The sequence below is a fragment of the Schistocerca americana genome, chromosome 8, assembly GCF_021461395.2.
Source record: "Schistocerca americana isolate TAMUIC-IGC-003095 chromosome 8, iqSchAmer2.1, whole genome shotgun sequence".
Taxonomy (NCBI): Eukaryota; Metazoa; Arthropoda; class Insecta; order Orthoptera; family Acrididae; genus Schistocerca; species Schistocerca americana.
In genome coordinates this window covers 440,853,001-440,868,335 of record NC_060126.1, presented here as the reverse complement: position 1 = coordinate 440,868,335, position 15,335 = coordinate 440,853,001, and the positions used below count along the sequence as shown (strand labels likewise).

Here is a 15,335-nt window from a genome sequence, read left to right as displayed (position 1 = left end):
TAATTGGTTAAACAAGAATTTGGGTAATCTTATAGAGTTGTTTTATGAGGCATGAAAAGGTCAAACTGTTGTAAGAAAATTGAAGTAATGTATCAGCTTGTAAGTAGATGAACATATAAAGAAACAAATACACAAGGAGATAGTTGTTCGAATAAATGATGTGAAATATGATGAATAGAGAGGCTAAGGAGCCTGAAGTAGTATTTTTATGTGGTTATTGCAGCGAATATGGAGAGTTGATGTAGGTTGAAGATATATATGCAGTTGAAGTTGCTGTTAAGTTGAGGGAGTTATGTCGTAGTGATATGTATTGAGTATGAAATATTTGAAGTATTGAATTATATGGAGGATTGATGTAGGTTGAAGATATATATTTATTTACAGTTGAAGTTGATGTTAAGTTATGTGTAATGAAGAATATGGAGTATGAGATGTTTGAAATATTGAAGTATGTCATTCAGCACATGAGCAACATCTGTTTGCAAGTTATTTGTAGGTATACATGTTTATCTGAGGTATGCTGATAAAACAAAGTGTAACTAATGAATAATTAGTAATTCATGTATCCAATTAGCTATCAGAGTCAATTATGGTTATACGTAGGTCAACCTTTAGAAGCAGGATTCTGGCACTGAGTAATGAATGACAAATATCCATATAGTGGATTTGAATAAGTGTGAATATAACAGGAGATATTGTACCTCTCATCTAAGCTTTCTTGATAACAATTCACATGTGGAAGTAATGTTTGGCAAAATGAAATGATCAGTAGTTTAAAATTATTCATTGGGTGACCACATTAGTTGTAGTGTTGCAAATAATTATGTAAGACATGCTTAGCGGTACAATGTAGCATTTAAATTTATGGAATCTGTAATGAATAAGTTGTGAATTTCTTCCTTAACCTTTATAAGTGTTGGACAAGTGAGTTATAAATTAGAGTGATAGTAGTATGGACGGCACAAACCCCGCTGAAAGGACGGCATACCAAAGGGGTAGCTGGCATTCAATGTATAAATGTCATATTTTGTCTCAATTTCAATTTGCTTGTGTTAAATATTTAAATAAGTTGTGATTTATTTTTCTTCCTTAACTTTTATATGAATTGCGAAGGGAGTTATAAGTTAGTGTGGTAGTAGTATGGACGGCACGAACCCCGCTGAAAGGACGGCATACCAAAGGGGTAGCTGGCATTCACCTAGTTTGTTTTCTTTGCTGTAGCTTTGCTGTAGCTATAAGTTGTGAATCTCTTCCTTAACTTTTTTAAGTGTTGGCCAAGTGAGTTATAAATTAGAGTGATAGTAGTATGGACAGCATGAACCCCGCTGAAAGGACGGCATACCAAAGGGGTAGCTGGCATTCAACTAGTTTCTTTTCTTGTGTTTGCTATAGCAAGTTATAACAGATATGTAGTTAATGACTCGTACTAACCTTTGAAAGTGAAAATTTTTTGGAAATGTTTGGTAAGATAAGTTTATAAAAAATATTTACCATGCTATGTTAAGTAGTAGGATTGATGTTGTGTGTTATTTGGACAATGCCATATTTTTGAGATGTAATAACTTTTTGTAGAATATTATTGTAGAGGCAGCCCACTGCCGGAGTCAAGGATTTTCTTGGTGATTGTAATTTCATTACTTATTAGCACTGAGTGTTTTGTTCATATGTAGTGATGTCTAATTCCCTAGCCGATTCTTTTACGCCTGTGGCTTCAAAGAAGTTTTCGAGGGCGGGGATGTAAGGGGTCCGTAGGCCCTTACTATAAGTTTTGCGACAGCACAGGTCGACAGGACAAACAATCGATAGTGTGTGTCGGGTTGCGAGAGCGAGAGCGAGTGTTGAGACAGTAGAGTGGGACCCAGGCTGCGGGCCGGGCCGTGGGGCGGCCGGTGGCCGTAATGCAAGACCGTACCGACAAAGGGGGTGGCCATCGCCACGGTTTAACCCCTTTTGTGTTAGAAATATACGGGAAAGTGAACAAGTACAATTACTAGTGTGATTCAGTGATATTTCAGTGCCGATATTTGTATTTTCGCGTCTACCGCGCCGGCATTATTTGGATTGCAGTGTTGGATTGCAGTGTTGGATACAGTGATTAAAATTTGCGTGTGATGATAATGAATAACAAAGAGGCCTGTGCTGAGATTAGCCGTTATTAATTTTGTACGACGAAGGCAGTGGCTGTCTCTTTACTTTGTGTTTTTGGTGATAAATATAGGTTGTTGATTAATGAAGCTGTGTAGTTGTTCTTCTTGGCACCAGACATATCATTATTACAGCTTTTGAGAAGGACTAAATGGAATGTAACAACTCCGTAGCAGTCCAATCCGATTGCCAGCCCCATTAGGTACACGGTCACATTAATTAATATTTATTTGGGCTGCTATCAGATCCCGATCGAGTGGGATAAGTCAGTAGATTAAACCGGAGTGTTACAGAATAAACCAACTTTTTTTTTAATCTCATTTTGTTCGTTATTATCCGTTGAAATTGTTCAAGGCTGACGTCTCCTGACACCCGTTCAAGTTCATCGTAGATCCATTCACTAAGATTTTTTTTATAAACAGAGCTGTCCAAGCACGATTCACGATCCAGCTTTAACCTGCCAGGAAGTTTCATACCAACGCACGCTCTGATGCAGAGTGAAAATCTCATTCTCGAAATATCCTCCACACTGTGTCTATATCATGTCTCCACAACGTCCTTACTTCCAGGAGTTCTAGTCTTGCAAGTTTCGCAAGAGAGCTTCTGTGAAGATTGGAAGTTAGGAGACGAGGTACGGGTGGAAGTAAAGCTTTGACGAGGGGATCACGAGTCGTGGTTGGGTAGCTCAGTCAGTAGTGCACTTATCTGCTAAGTGATAAGACCCCAAGTTCAACTCGGCTCGGCATACGGATTTAATGTTCGAGGAAATTTCATTGGGAGATACGTGTTGTCATAAAAAGTACAAAACTGATTCATTTTTCAGATACACTGAGAGATATATTTTCTCACAAAAGAGTATAAAACATTAATAATTCACCAGTAATATGTGGTACAAGTCCATTTTTGTTCATATTGAGATACAGAGTTCTAAAGTTAAATGAGCGCTGAAAAATCTGCAGTTGAGATACCAGATATATTCAAGCATGTGGCTTCTTGCTAGAGATGAGCCTTTCTTTCTGTTTGTTTGGCTCATTAATTTCAGAAGCACTATAGACAAAAAAAAGTGGAGGTAATGGACTTGTACCACTATTGAAATAAACCCTTCATTTCTTCTACGGACATAAATGACAGCTTCATATCAATTGTTATGAAAGACAAGTGATTCGGTACCGAAGTGATGATATAGAAGACACTCAGTAACAAAAAGCGTTACAGCTCCAGCAGGTTCATGATTGTTGCTGTCCTGGCCTTGTGAGTGAGGACCGTCGGGAGTCTTCACATCGCAGGGATCCTTCTGAATCCTAGGACCACTTCGCCGGCTGGGGTGACGATCAGTTTGGATGAGTCGACACGCAAAGTGTTAGGCGTTGCCGGCACTGCGTACACTTCGAAGTTGTTGAGGATGTGTAGGAGGCCGATCTTCACCTGCAGGTATGCAACTCTCATCCCTGGTAAACAGAAAACAAAGCTTGAGTCGAAAATCAGGAAGAAGTGTAAATATGGCGGCGCTAGCTAACCAAGAGAGAGAAAACAGAAACGTTACTCTATAATTTTATGAATAAAGCACAACCTAGAGTATATTTTTTTACTGTAGTCACTGGCTACCTTGAGCTGTGGGCAATGATAACTGTCAACCTCTCCACATTTTATATCTGACGGTAACCTGATGTTGCTGAGGCAGGTCATTGCAATAAAGGGAACGGGATTGAGGTGCTTAATATTTTTCTGTTTCATAGCGACACCTTAAATTCCTCACTAATCACAAAATGTTGAACAAAAGGAGTTGAACAAAATTGTTTAATTGTTTATGTTATTTTAGACAGTGGCTTATCTTAAAATATTCAACATCCACCACCTTATTCATGAAAGTTGTGTAAGAGAACGTGGTATGACTTGCATACTATTGGCAACCGAAAATGAGTTCTGCAGTAAGTTAAGCTTCTTTCAACAATGGCACGAAATCTGTTTCTTATACAATGAAAGTAAACTGCATTCTATTGACCTTGATGTTGATTGGAAGTCACAATGCCGTGAGGATATTTCAGTTTTGTATAGCATCCCTTCGGTTTGGTACGGTTGTTTCCGATGTAGTATTTCTTCCGCTGATCCGCAGCTAGATCTCCGAGAATTGCAACTTTTGATAAAGCAAGAGTACATCAAATCTGCTTACAAAACACTGTTGCAGAAAGTAAGTAAACGGTCGTCAAAAAAGTACTAAACTTATAATTTTATTTTACTAATTCATACTAAGCGTACAACGAACATGTAAAATAATAAGTATAGAGGAACGTGCGGTAAATCATTGGCTATTGCAGCTAAGTATCGTACAATAAATATGGAGTACTACGTCTTCCTTGATGTATTACGACTTTACATCTTTCTGCATTAACATAACACTGCTGCTTTCATATTTTGGTCTACTTCGCGTGTCAAAATGGTGTTTATTAGCTTCGCTATCGTATTATCTTTTCCTCGTGTGACATGGTTTCTCCTGTATTCCTTATTTCGCTCTTTACGCAAACCAGGGTGCAGTCTTCATCTTTCTTTCTCATACTCTACAACAATAAATTTAACTTGCATGTATTTTTTTGTAACTGAACCTACACAATTTCTTCGATACATAATTTTTGCCCATAAAGAAGAACGCAACTATGTTACCGTTTCTTTTCCTTCACCATCTATAAAACTTCCCAAAAAAGCAAAGGGGAGCAATAAGAATGGAAGAATACGAACGGATTAAGAAAATGTCTAAGAAAGGGATGTCGTTTCTCGCCCCTACTGTTCAACGGAAGCATTGAAGAAGCAGTGACGGAAAAGAATTAAAACAGAAGTTGGAGGAAACTTTATGGTGAATCGGTACCAGCGTCAAGATTCGACGATGACTCTCCACAGATTACATTTAATGTGAGGAAGAATTGCAGGACCTGTTGAATGGAATTCAAAGTATTATGGGCACAGAATATGGATTGAGAGCAATGCAAAGAAAGAAGGAGGTGTATCAGAAACTTGATTAGCTGTGAACTTAACATCAGAACTGTGAACCATAATGTAGACGAATGAATGAATTCTGCTGCCTTTGAAGCAAAGTAACTCATGTCAGACGTAGCAAGATGGCATAAGGAGCAGACTAGGACAAGCAAAGACAGGATTCCCAGCCAAAAGAAGACTACTAATGTCGAACATAGGTCTTAATCCTAGGAAAAAATTCGTACATGGGGAGTACAGCATTGCAAGAAAGTCAGTTGTGAAATCCGTTAAAGAAGAGAACTGAAACATTTCACATGTGGTGCTAAAGAAAGATGTTGAATATCAGGTGGATTAATCAGATAAGATATGAGAAGGTTCTCCCGCGCAGGATCGACGAGGAGAGGAACATGTGAAGAACATTGACAAGAAGAACGGGTAGATTGACAGGACTTGATTAAAACATCAACGAATAACTCGCTGGTTGAGCAAGCTGTTAAGTGTAAAAACTGCAAAAAAGAAGTTCTTAAATATCAGTGCCTTCGCTATCCTGGTGGATCAACTTCAGCTTAATAAGAAGGACGGTCGAATAAGAAATACCTACGCTCTTGGTGACCAGCGTTTGGGTCAACTGATAACGATGGCTATACATCACTTTCTGCTTTCAGTTTCAAGAATGTACCAAGTCATTAGCACTAGATTGTTTGTGGGCAACAACTTACATGTGACGACTCACAATTTCTTGAGTGTCCCTGGTCTAATTGTCGAAGAGGCCTGACTGTCACAGAGCTCGTCGAGCTACAGGTGGAACTACAGAATATGATTGCAGGAGCTGTCAAAAAATGGTAGAATACTTCAGTGGAATACATCATCACCACATCTGGTTTTTACGTATCCGTAGTACTCTGACATCTCCTTCGGTCTCCTCTTGCGCCATGACGTCACTGGAAATAATCTAGTCCGCCAGTACTCCTAGATCGTAATGGTGCTGTGTCGATCTACTGTCGTGTCTGACATTACAGAGCCACACAAGAGCAAATAGCCGGGACTTATTCGGTTCGTCCATCCACGTCAACAGCCGTCAGTACTAAAACTATTTAGAACTTCTATAAACAATATCAATCTACAAACTAAACTAAATCATGGCATGAAGAATTCATAGGTCTTAAAATCAACAGATCCGAAACAATCGATTTGGTGTTAAGTAGGCACTCTCTAGCAGTCCATTCAGTATTGGGATAGTTTCCTACGATAACACCAAACATTGATAGACTTTGGTAACAATGAAAAAAGGTTTTGTTATTCTACCATCCGGTACATCACGTTCTTTGGGATGCAACAATTTAACGGGTTTCTGAGACCTGCCTGTACAGTGCACATACCTTCTAGATATGTCCTAATATATTAATTTACTATGGCTCCAGTATATTGGGACATGTTTTTATAGAATATATCTGAAGATGGTCACTGTTGACCGAATCCGGTAGTCTGAGGACCTACAAGTTGGTGACCATAGACTTGAAATAAAAGAGGAAAGGTAGCAGAGGGTGGCGTGAAGAGTGTCAATGAAACCACACCTTTCCCCACGCCGTTGATTCCACACATTTCGCTGACGAGACCGACGGTTCGCTGTGTGATGAACAAGAGTGAGATTCTTCGCAACTTTTGACAATGCTGACGCCCTCGGGCGTTTCAGTCTTTCTCTAAGGAAACTAAAGTCAGCGTCCCCACTGAACGTGATCTGACATTTGGACCACAGCGCGACCGCAACTTTTGCTTTCAAAAATGGTTCAAATGGCTCTGAGCACTATGGGACTCAACTGCTGTGGTCATCAGTCCCCTAGAACTTAGAACTACTTAAACATAACTAACCTACGGATATCACACACATCCATGCCCGAGGCAGGATTCGAACCTGCAACCGTAGCAGTCGCACGGTTCCGGACTGCATGCCTGGAACCGCGAGACCACTGCGGCCGGCTTTTGCTTTCACGCACAGGCTGTATCCTCTAGGGATTGTTCAACACCATTCGACAAAATCTGAATATGATCCAATGCAGTAAAAGGGGGGTTATTCTGAGGTGTGGGGTTGATCGGTCATTCTGTTATTCTGCGCAACGGATTAATCTGAGGTGTACCCTTTACCCTGTGGCTCCTGCAAGATGCAATTTCCACCCCCACACTACTACAGAAGTCAGACAGACGCTCTTAACGTTCTAAAGAGAAGTGCCTGAAAAACTTTCAGCAATAAATATCTTCTGGAGACGTCCGCTGTAAGGAAATGACACCAAAATTCACAAACTTTCTTACATAACTAGTGAGATACTTGGGTACTGGAGTAGTGCTAGTTAGTGTAAGAAAAACATGAAACTAACGAAAGTTATTATTTATTTTCCAAAAATTCTGAGAAATCACAATGTCACTTTTAGTTATGAATTGAACAAGTTATACCCTGGTTCTTTTCGGAATGTGAAGTTACCTCTCAAGGATAGGATTCTTTAATGAAATTTCTGGCAGAATGACAGAGAGGTGCACCTACTCAACTTGAATAATTATCCTTTAGAATGTATCTAGGTATGGTCGAGGCTGTCGCAAGTGAAATGCAGTGAAGAGTATTGTTGTGGAGGAAATATAGGGCTCGCAATAGCTGTAGCACACAATACGATAAGCTGTGATGACTGCTGTCTACGCCACTTGCTGCTGACAAATAAGATAACTCTCATTCTATCTGGATTGACCTTCGCCAATCAAATTCTCCCTATGCCTTCATGAAGTCAAGGATTCCTATTCGCCTCTAGTCTAACTATTGGCGTGGTACACCGGTCAGATAACCAGTCCACCGCGATGCCACTCAGAATTTGGTCACAGGCATTTAACTATAACTCTGTCCTTTCACACCGCACAATAAGTGTGTCGGCCAACACAGTGAACAACTCAGTATAGAATAACACTTCGATTCGCTCTAGACAAAGGTGCTCTCCCAGTGAAGTACTGAGGAGAGACTTGTTCCTTGCTCCAAGAGCGACAACGGAACGGCGCCTCTCCAAGCCAAACATGAAGGGGTATATCTTTTGGTCTCTTCCATTTTTCCTTCAGCTCAAGGCGTCAGAAATATCGTCTGCCAATCAGCATTGCTCTTCTAAAACGGGAGAATGACGTTTCGTTTAAAGCGACCAACACAGAAACCTGTAGCATTGGCATTTGGCGTTTGCTGTCTCCCTGTAAAAATCTCTGACACTGTGTGCTATGTGTAAAGAATGCGTAGGATGGCTGCTCCCACTCAATGTAGCGGAATTTGCTTTTAAGTTGAACACGGGGTCGTTCCCCCCTTTCACTCGGGCCCTCATCGTCCGCTACACGGGCAGCCACCGGCCGACATAGGCTGGGTCGTCCTCTGAAGGGACCGGCGTCCCGTTGTGCGGTTTCTCTCTCGAACTAAAAGCTTCTGTGACCGTCGTGTCTGGAATGTATGTGTGTATGGCAGCTTTGAGTATTTCAACCACGGTGCGCTTACTTGTTAATTGCATATCGTTTACATGAATTCATACAACATTGACTTTATCCTACCGAGTTTGGGTTCGAATGAAGCGTCTTGATGTGTGGAATATGATTGTGAGGGCGGAATATGTAAGCAATGAAGGTCAAGAGACCACGATGTCTTACCGCACAAGCTGGATCCTCTAGGGATCGTTCAACATCATTCGACAAAATCTGAATATGATCCAATGCAGTAAAAGGGGGGTTATGTTTTATCATCCCTCCTACTTTGCGTTGTCTTTTGGCACGATTAGGGGGTGGGGCTCGGGGATGGGAGAGGTAGGTAATGGACGTAACATTGACACTTGCATGAATAAAACGGTGAATTATCATTCCAAGATCCCCCCAAGTCCGGTAAACCCTCCGTTGCAACTACCCACGTTTGTTGACCACATTGCAACTGTACCTGTACCACGAAGAGAGTGCCAGACGCCTGTAGGCAGACTACGCCGCTGCTCTTTCACCGCCACACTGTTACCATTGCACCTGGTAGCAGGCCATCCGGAATCGACAGTGTGGAAGGGGTTGCCAGCCTGCAAGCTCCTAGAGCTTCGTCACGGGTTCTATCTGTATAGGTAAGTTTTTAAGGCTATCACTAAAGATGGATGAGTGCCAACAACAATTTTTCTGGCCTGAGAGGTCTTAGGGGGATCCTTTCCCCTTTTATTCACGCATGAGCCAATACCGCATTCCCCCATGATCATAGCACAGGAGGACACAAAGCAGATGTGCCGAAAAACATAATAATCCTTTCATCCTTCGGATGATGTTCAAATTTCATCAAATGGTTTTCAACAGTCCCTAGTGGTTCCAAACTGAACTTAAGAGAAAAATGGGTGTCATCACGTTCTTTGGACATGCAGGTTCATACGATCATTAGAGAAGGGATGAAACGCTCGAGGGCGTCAACAGTCTCGACGACTGTGAAGAACGTCTTCCTATTGGTCATCGAATTCCAACTTTAGTTTTCGACGCCACCACCTGGAGCCTTTTCGTGCCGATTCTGAGCGTTGGTGTATCTGGAAGGAAACTGCGTGATATCAATGGATGATGTCGCGGTTTTGGCCTCCATTGCAGAAGCGAGAAAAAAAAAAAAAGTGTGACGCGTCCGCGATAGCGTTAGGGACACCTGCGGTGAAATTTGGTGTCTATGTGACTTAATCAACGTTACACGAACTTCCAAGGTGTGTCTACACCTTACTGTTTAATGCGTCGTCAAATCCAATGAGACGTTGCAGGGCGCCGCCCTTTTGTACCATTAAATAAGGACGTTGTACATACTTTTGAAGCAAATCAGAAACTTAAGCGTCGTAATGTGTAGAAATTACGGGGTTTCGAAACAGTGATTCTTTAATTCTGTGGCGTAATTTATCTCAGTTAGATTTATGCAGTAAATGGTGTGTATTTAATGAGCAGTATTTTTCACAGTCACAAAATTCATGTTTACGGGATGACCATAACTGAATTACAGAAAAAGTACATTAGTTACAAACTACGGGACGCACACAATTTATTCAATACTGCAGGATTTAGGTTACGACATATTCGATATGCCTGCCACTATTGCCGACGACGTGGCACAGACGAATAGCGAAATTTGGCATGACCCGCTCAAGTGTCGGAACATCGATGCTGTCGATAACCTCTGAATGACTGTTTTCAGCTCAACAATGGTTTTTGGGGTTATTGCTATACACTTTGCCCTTAATATGGCCACGCAAAAATGGAGTCGAATGTCTTCGGATCCGGAGAATACGGCGGCTAATCGGGCCCATACCCGTGGCCCCTAGGTACCCAAGAGTCAGAATGAGGTTCCTAAAGTGCTCCTGCTTCTATGGGTTCGAACTCCGTCTTGGATGAACCACGTCTTGTCAAAATCATGGTCACTTTGGATAATAGGGATTAAATCGCCTTTCAAAACCTTCACGTACCGTTCGATAGTCACCGTTCCAACTTTTCCTGACTGGACATTCCACACCACACATTCACCCACTGACTATGTATTATCCATCGCGAAATGCTGATTCTCAGTCCTAAAATGCTCCAATTTTGCTTACTGACGAAGCTATCCAAATGAAAGTGGCCTTCGTCGCTACACCATGCACATACTAATTCCCATCGATGTCCGCGGCCAACCGTGTGTTTCAACGTAGTGTTGCAAACCTCTCAGAAGATACGACGATTTTGTTTCACATGTGCGCTTCATGGTTGTGTTACGCTATGTACTCACCGATGCACATCCTGGGCCCAGCACTGAAGGGCAGGAATGTATAGTTCGGTCTGTCCCTTGAGTTCTCTTCTTTGAAGCGATCTGGAATGAACCGGTGCGGTTCCGTCCAGTAGCGGGGATCGTGGTGAAGGCCTGTAACGGACACAACGACGCCGGTGCCTCTGGGGAGGACAATATCGGTCCCCGGGATCTGGTAGTCACGCGAAGCCTCGCGGTCCAGGAAGTTAGCGGGCGGATACATCCGCAGCGCCTCTGAAATTTGCAAATCAGACACTCAGGTAACATCGACGATGGCATTTCTGCACCCCTTGTACTAGCGCAGCGTACGTGGCCTATCTGTTAAAAACAAGATTCACAGATTGAGGGCCGGCCGTGGTAGCCAAGCGGTTAAAGGTGCTACAGTCTGGAACCGCGCGACCGCTACGGTCGCAGGTTCGAATCCTGCCTTGGGCATGGATGTGTGTGATGTCCTTAGGTTAGTTAGGTTTAAGTAGTTCTAAGTTCTAGGGGACTGATGACCTTAGAAGTTAAGTCCCATAGTGCTCAGAGCCATTTGAACCATTTTTTGAACAGATTGAGGACAAAAAACATCGGTCCAGGAAATGCGAAGGTAGAAGAGGACATTAACAGGTGGATATCAAATGATACTAACATATGGTCTTTTCTTTGTTCCTGGGATATGGACAATATATTGCGTCATACGTTATTGATGCACCATGTGTTAACAAAGAAAAATGCATAGATAGAAATTTCAAGTTATTTTAGGGGAATATGAAGACAGGACGTTAGAAATCATAAGTCACTAACACAGCTTGAAAGACCCACAGAAAACAGTACTTCCGGTGCGAATGTATGAAATAATTCTTAATGTTGAGGATTCACTATTAATGGCATATATTTATCTGTCAAGGCTTCTGGTTCGCATTATGAGTGAGGACATGCTCCATGTACTACCTAACTGTAAAGGGTCATTCGAAAGTCAGTTTGGGAAATTACGAAGCTACGTAATTAAGAGTCGTAGTCGCACTCAAATAAGTAGATTTAATAAATAAGGCCATGAGTTACGGTTTCAAGCGTCTGACTTAATCAAGTGACACTATAACGCTGAAATTAATGACAAAGCGTAGTTTTCCATTGAACAGTTTATTGGACCAGCAGTCACTGCTCGGTCAACAAGAGAAGATATCGAAGAATAAGTGTATGTGAGAAAATGAACGCAAGTGACAGAGAGATTACGTCGAATGACGCTACAATGACAGCAGAAGATTTGTGGTTACCTGAGCGGCAGCATAAATGACTCCAACGCTCGGTTGTGGCTGTACTTTCTATCTATATTCGTAACATTCACTGATCGAGTTGTAGCATAGAGCAACCAACAATATGCCTAACCCTCGAAATTCCAAGGAGTGGGAGCGCGCGGTACTTTCTGCCCTCCTTTTCAAATTATCGTAAGCTAGTCTGGTACTTTATGTTTCAAAATTTGCAAAAAAGTTTCTTGTGTTTAATGATTTGTTACATCAGATTCCGTAACTTTTAATTTTTTCAGAAAAACTTAACCGATAACTTTATTTGTAGTGAATGTAAGTTATCGCAACAAATGTGAATGGCATATCTTCCGGTTCAGAATCTTTCTTAACTTTAAAAAGTACGTTGTGAATGAAAATAAAAAACAATTAACGATATTTGTATTTTTTTAACTTTTTGTGATGGTCATAAAGTACCACTCGGTGTAAACATCACGAAAAATGCCTTCGTAATGCTAAGGCTGTGCTGGAAGATATTATCAGGTTCTGTACCCTGTACAATAGCACCGATTTACTGAAAAGTGTGTTGTTAAAATAAAGCTAAGCACATTTAACGAAATTTTTCTTCTTTAAGTTTTCTTGGTGATGGGCTTCGACACTTCGACATACTGCACCAATACGGCGTCTAGCCTGATTGACAATGTGACCTTCAAGCTACAGCGTCTGTCACGGATACACACGTTGACTTCTTCACGGAGGTCCCAGCTGTAAACGTTTGAGAGCCTGGTTGGTTTTTGTAATTTCGGCTCCCAAAGAAAGGTGACGGACCCAGGTGGCAGTACTTTTTTATCGTCCCACCCATTGTGTCTTTTGCAGCAGATCCAGAAATATCCTGCTCGAACCTCAAATTAGGAAATCCTAATGCTATTTAACGGCCCATTTCATTTTGCAGGTACATCCCTTATATTCCTAAAAACACTCGGTTCTAACAGAAATTACCATCTTTGCAGATAGACTACTCCATTTGAACCACAGAGGATGGACAGGTGCTGATTAACATAAGTGTTTGCTTCTCTCTGAAATGCGTGTCCTATTTTATAATTAATTACAACTTCGCAGAGAAAGGGCTCCACTTAAGCCACAGAAGATGGACCGGTACTGCTTAACTCAACTGTTTGCTTCGCTCCGAAAGGCGTGTTCCCTTTAAGAACTGACAGTTGGACGAGTTATTAAAAGCACTCCCATTACAAACGGGGTTATTGTTAACCATAGCATTATCCATAACGTGTAATACCAAGAGGAGGGGGTATTTACTGCCCACCGCCTTAAAAAGCTAATGAAACCAACTTAAGTTAAACTGGTTTAACTCCTATTACGAAAATACTTGTTAAATAAGTACTGATGTTTAAATAGCGTAAAGAACATGACGTTATCTCTTAGCACAACATTAGCCACACAAACGCATTATTCGTCATGTTTACTCCGAGTGGTCAGGTACTTTATGACTACCACAAAAAATTAAAGGAAATTACAAATTTCGTTAATAGTTATTGATTTTCATTCACAAAGTACCTTTTAAAGATATCTACTTGTGTAAGAAGGGTCCCGAACCTGAAAGGATGAACATGACGTTTGTTGTGGAAAGTCTCAGTCTCTATTAATATTTAATAAAATTGGATTAAGTTTCACTGGAAAATTTAAAACAGTTGCGGAATCTTATATAAGAATTCATTAAAAAAAGTAATTTTTTTTTCAAAATCTTAAAATATAAAGTACTAGACTAGAATCCAGCAACTCGCCAGTGTAGCCGAGGGCGTTAATGCACTGTTTCCCGAACTCGGGTAGGCGCGCCGTCCCCAGATCAAATCCGCCTGGCGGATTAACGACAACGGCCGGTATGCTGGCCACCCTGGATGTTCTTTCTAAGCGGTTATCCACATCTCTCTAGGTGAATACCGGGCTTGTCCCCATGTTCCACCTCAGTTGCACGACTCGCAGACATTTGAAAACGTTCGCATAATTTCATGGCTTACACTAGACGCAGACAACTCGGATACACCAATTTCGTCCAGGGGAAGGGGGGGGGGGTTCAGGGTGGCGACAGGAAGGGCATCTGGCCACCCTCTGACACTAACACCGCCAAATCCATGGTAACAAGGACTAGAAGTGGGATAAAGGCACAAAGGAAATGCAGATGATTCGTTACAATATTTTCAAAAGATGGGCACTAAATACAACTCCCTGTCGGGGTGGCGACAGGAAGGGCATCTGGCCACCCTCTGACACTAACACCGCCAAATCCATGGTAACAAGGACTAGAAGTGGGATAAAGGCACAAAGGAAATGAAGATGATTCGATTACAATATTTTCAAAAGATGGGCACTAAATACAACTCCCTCCCTCCCCCACCACCACTTTTCATATTGCGATAGTTAAGCTGTAGAGTTCTATTCTAGACCGCTCAGGAATACCGAGGAGTAGCTGGAGGAATTCTCAATGGTCCCCCACCCCCACCCCCCACCCCCAAAAAAGAAGAAATCGCCATTGTGTCACTAGGTAACTAGTGATTACATGTAGAAGTAACTACAACAGGAATGGTGTGAGACTGATGCTGAGTTCCAGTGTTGTACACTAGCAGCAACACATATACGTTTTGAAGGTATGACGTAAATTTTATCTTACTGTAAGTAAAAGTGACAGGCCTGGTTACACAGCGTCTATTGGTCGTTGGGTGACACTGCAGACTGAGCAGGGCAGTCTCGTGATCAACTGGAGTCCAGACTGGGACTCTTTAGGAGCAGTCATTCGGAGATTATAGAAATCAGTCTAGGATCACCTGGAGTCCATGCTGTGAGACCTTATGCCCTATGCAGATATGATTCGAGGCCCATTGTGAAGCGACTCAAGAGTCCTATAGAAGATACTTTCAGGAGACTGTCGTCCATCATGCTGATTTACATACTGTTTTGCATGGAGCATTCTGGAGGCACGTCAGACTATATTTTCAGACTTGGAATCCGATTTCTGCGCTCATTTCTGTGTCTGTTTTCACTTTGTGAAGTCCTCAGCATCAATTCTGTGTTGGATGATATTTATTGTGGTCTGATGCTTGACTCTTGGGCTTCAGGCAGGATGGATGTCCACTGAACACACGAAGGGAACAGTTGCCAGCTGTCATTCAACTCCCACGCGACAGCAAGACAAATTCGGTACC

At 41.8% G+C, this 15,335-nt stretch overlaps 1 protein-coding gene across 1 annotated transcript in view; it reads right to left on the bottom strand.

The window, feature by feature from the left end:
• Nucleotides 1–3,281: 3,281 nt before the first annotated feature.
• LOC124545906 (cytochrome P450 6j1-like) overlaps nucleotides 3,282–15,335 on the bottom strand; it is an 89,147-nt gene continuing 77,093 nt past the window's right edge. The window contains exons 6-7 of the mRNA XM_047124867.1: nucleotides 10,877–11,128; nucleotides 3,282–3,593 (exon numbers count right to left, since the gene is read on the bottom strand). Of these exons, the coding sequence (XP_046980823.1) occupies nucleotides 3,421–3,593; nucleotides 10,877–11,128 (425 nt within the window). The 3' untranslated portion in view covers nucleotides 3,282–3,420. The remainder of the gene's footprint in view (nucleotides 3,594–10,876; nucleotides 11,129–15,335) is intronic.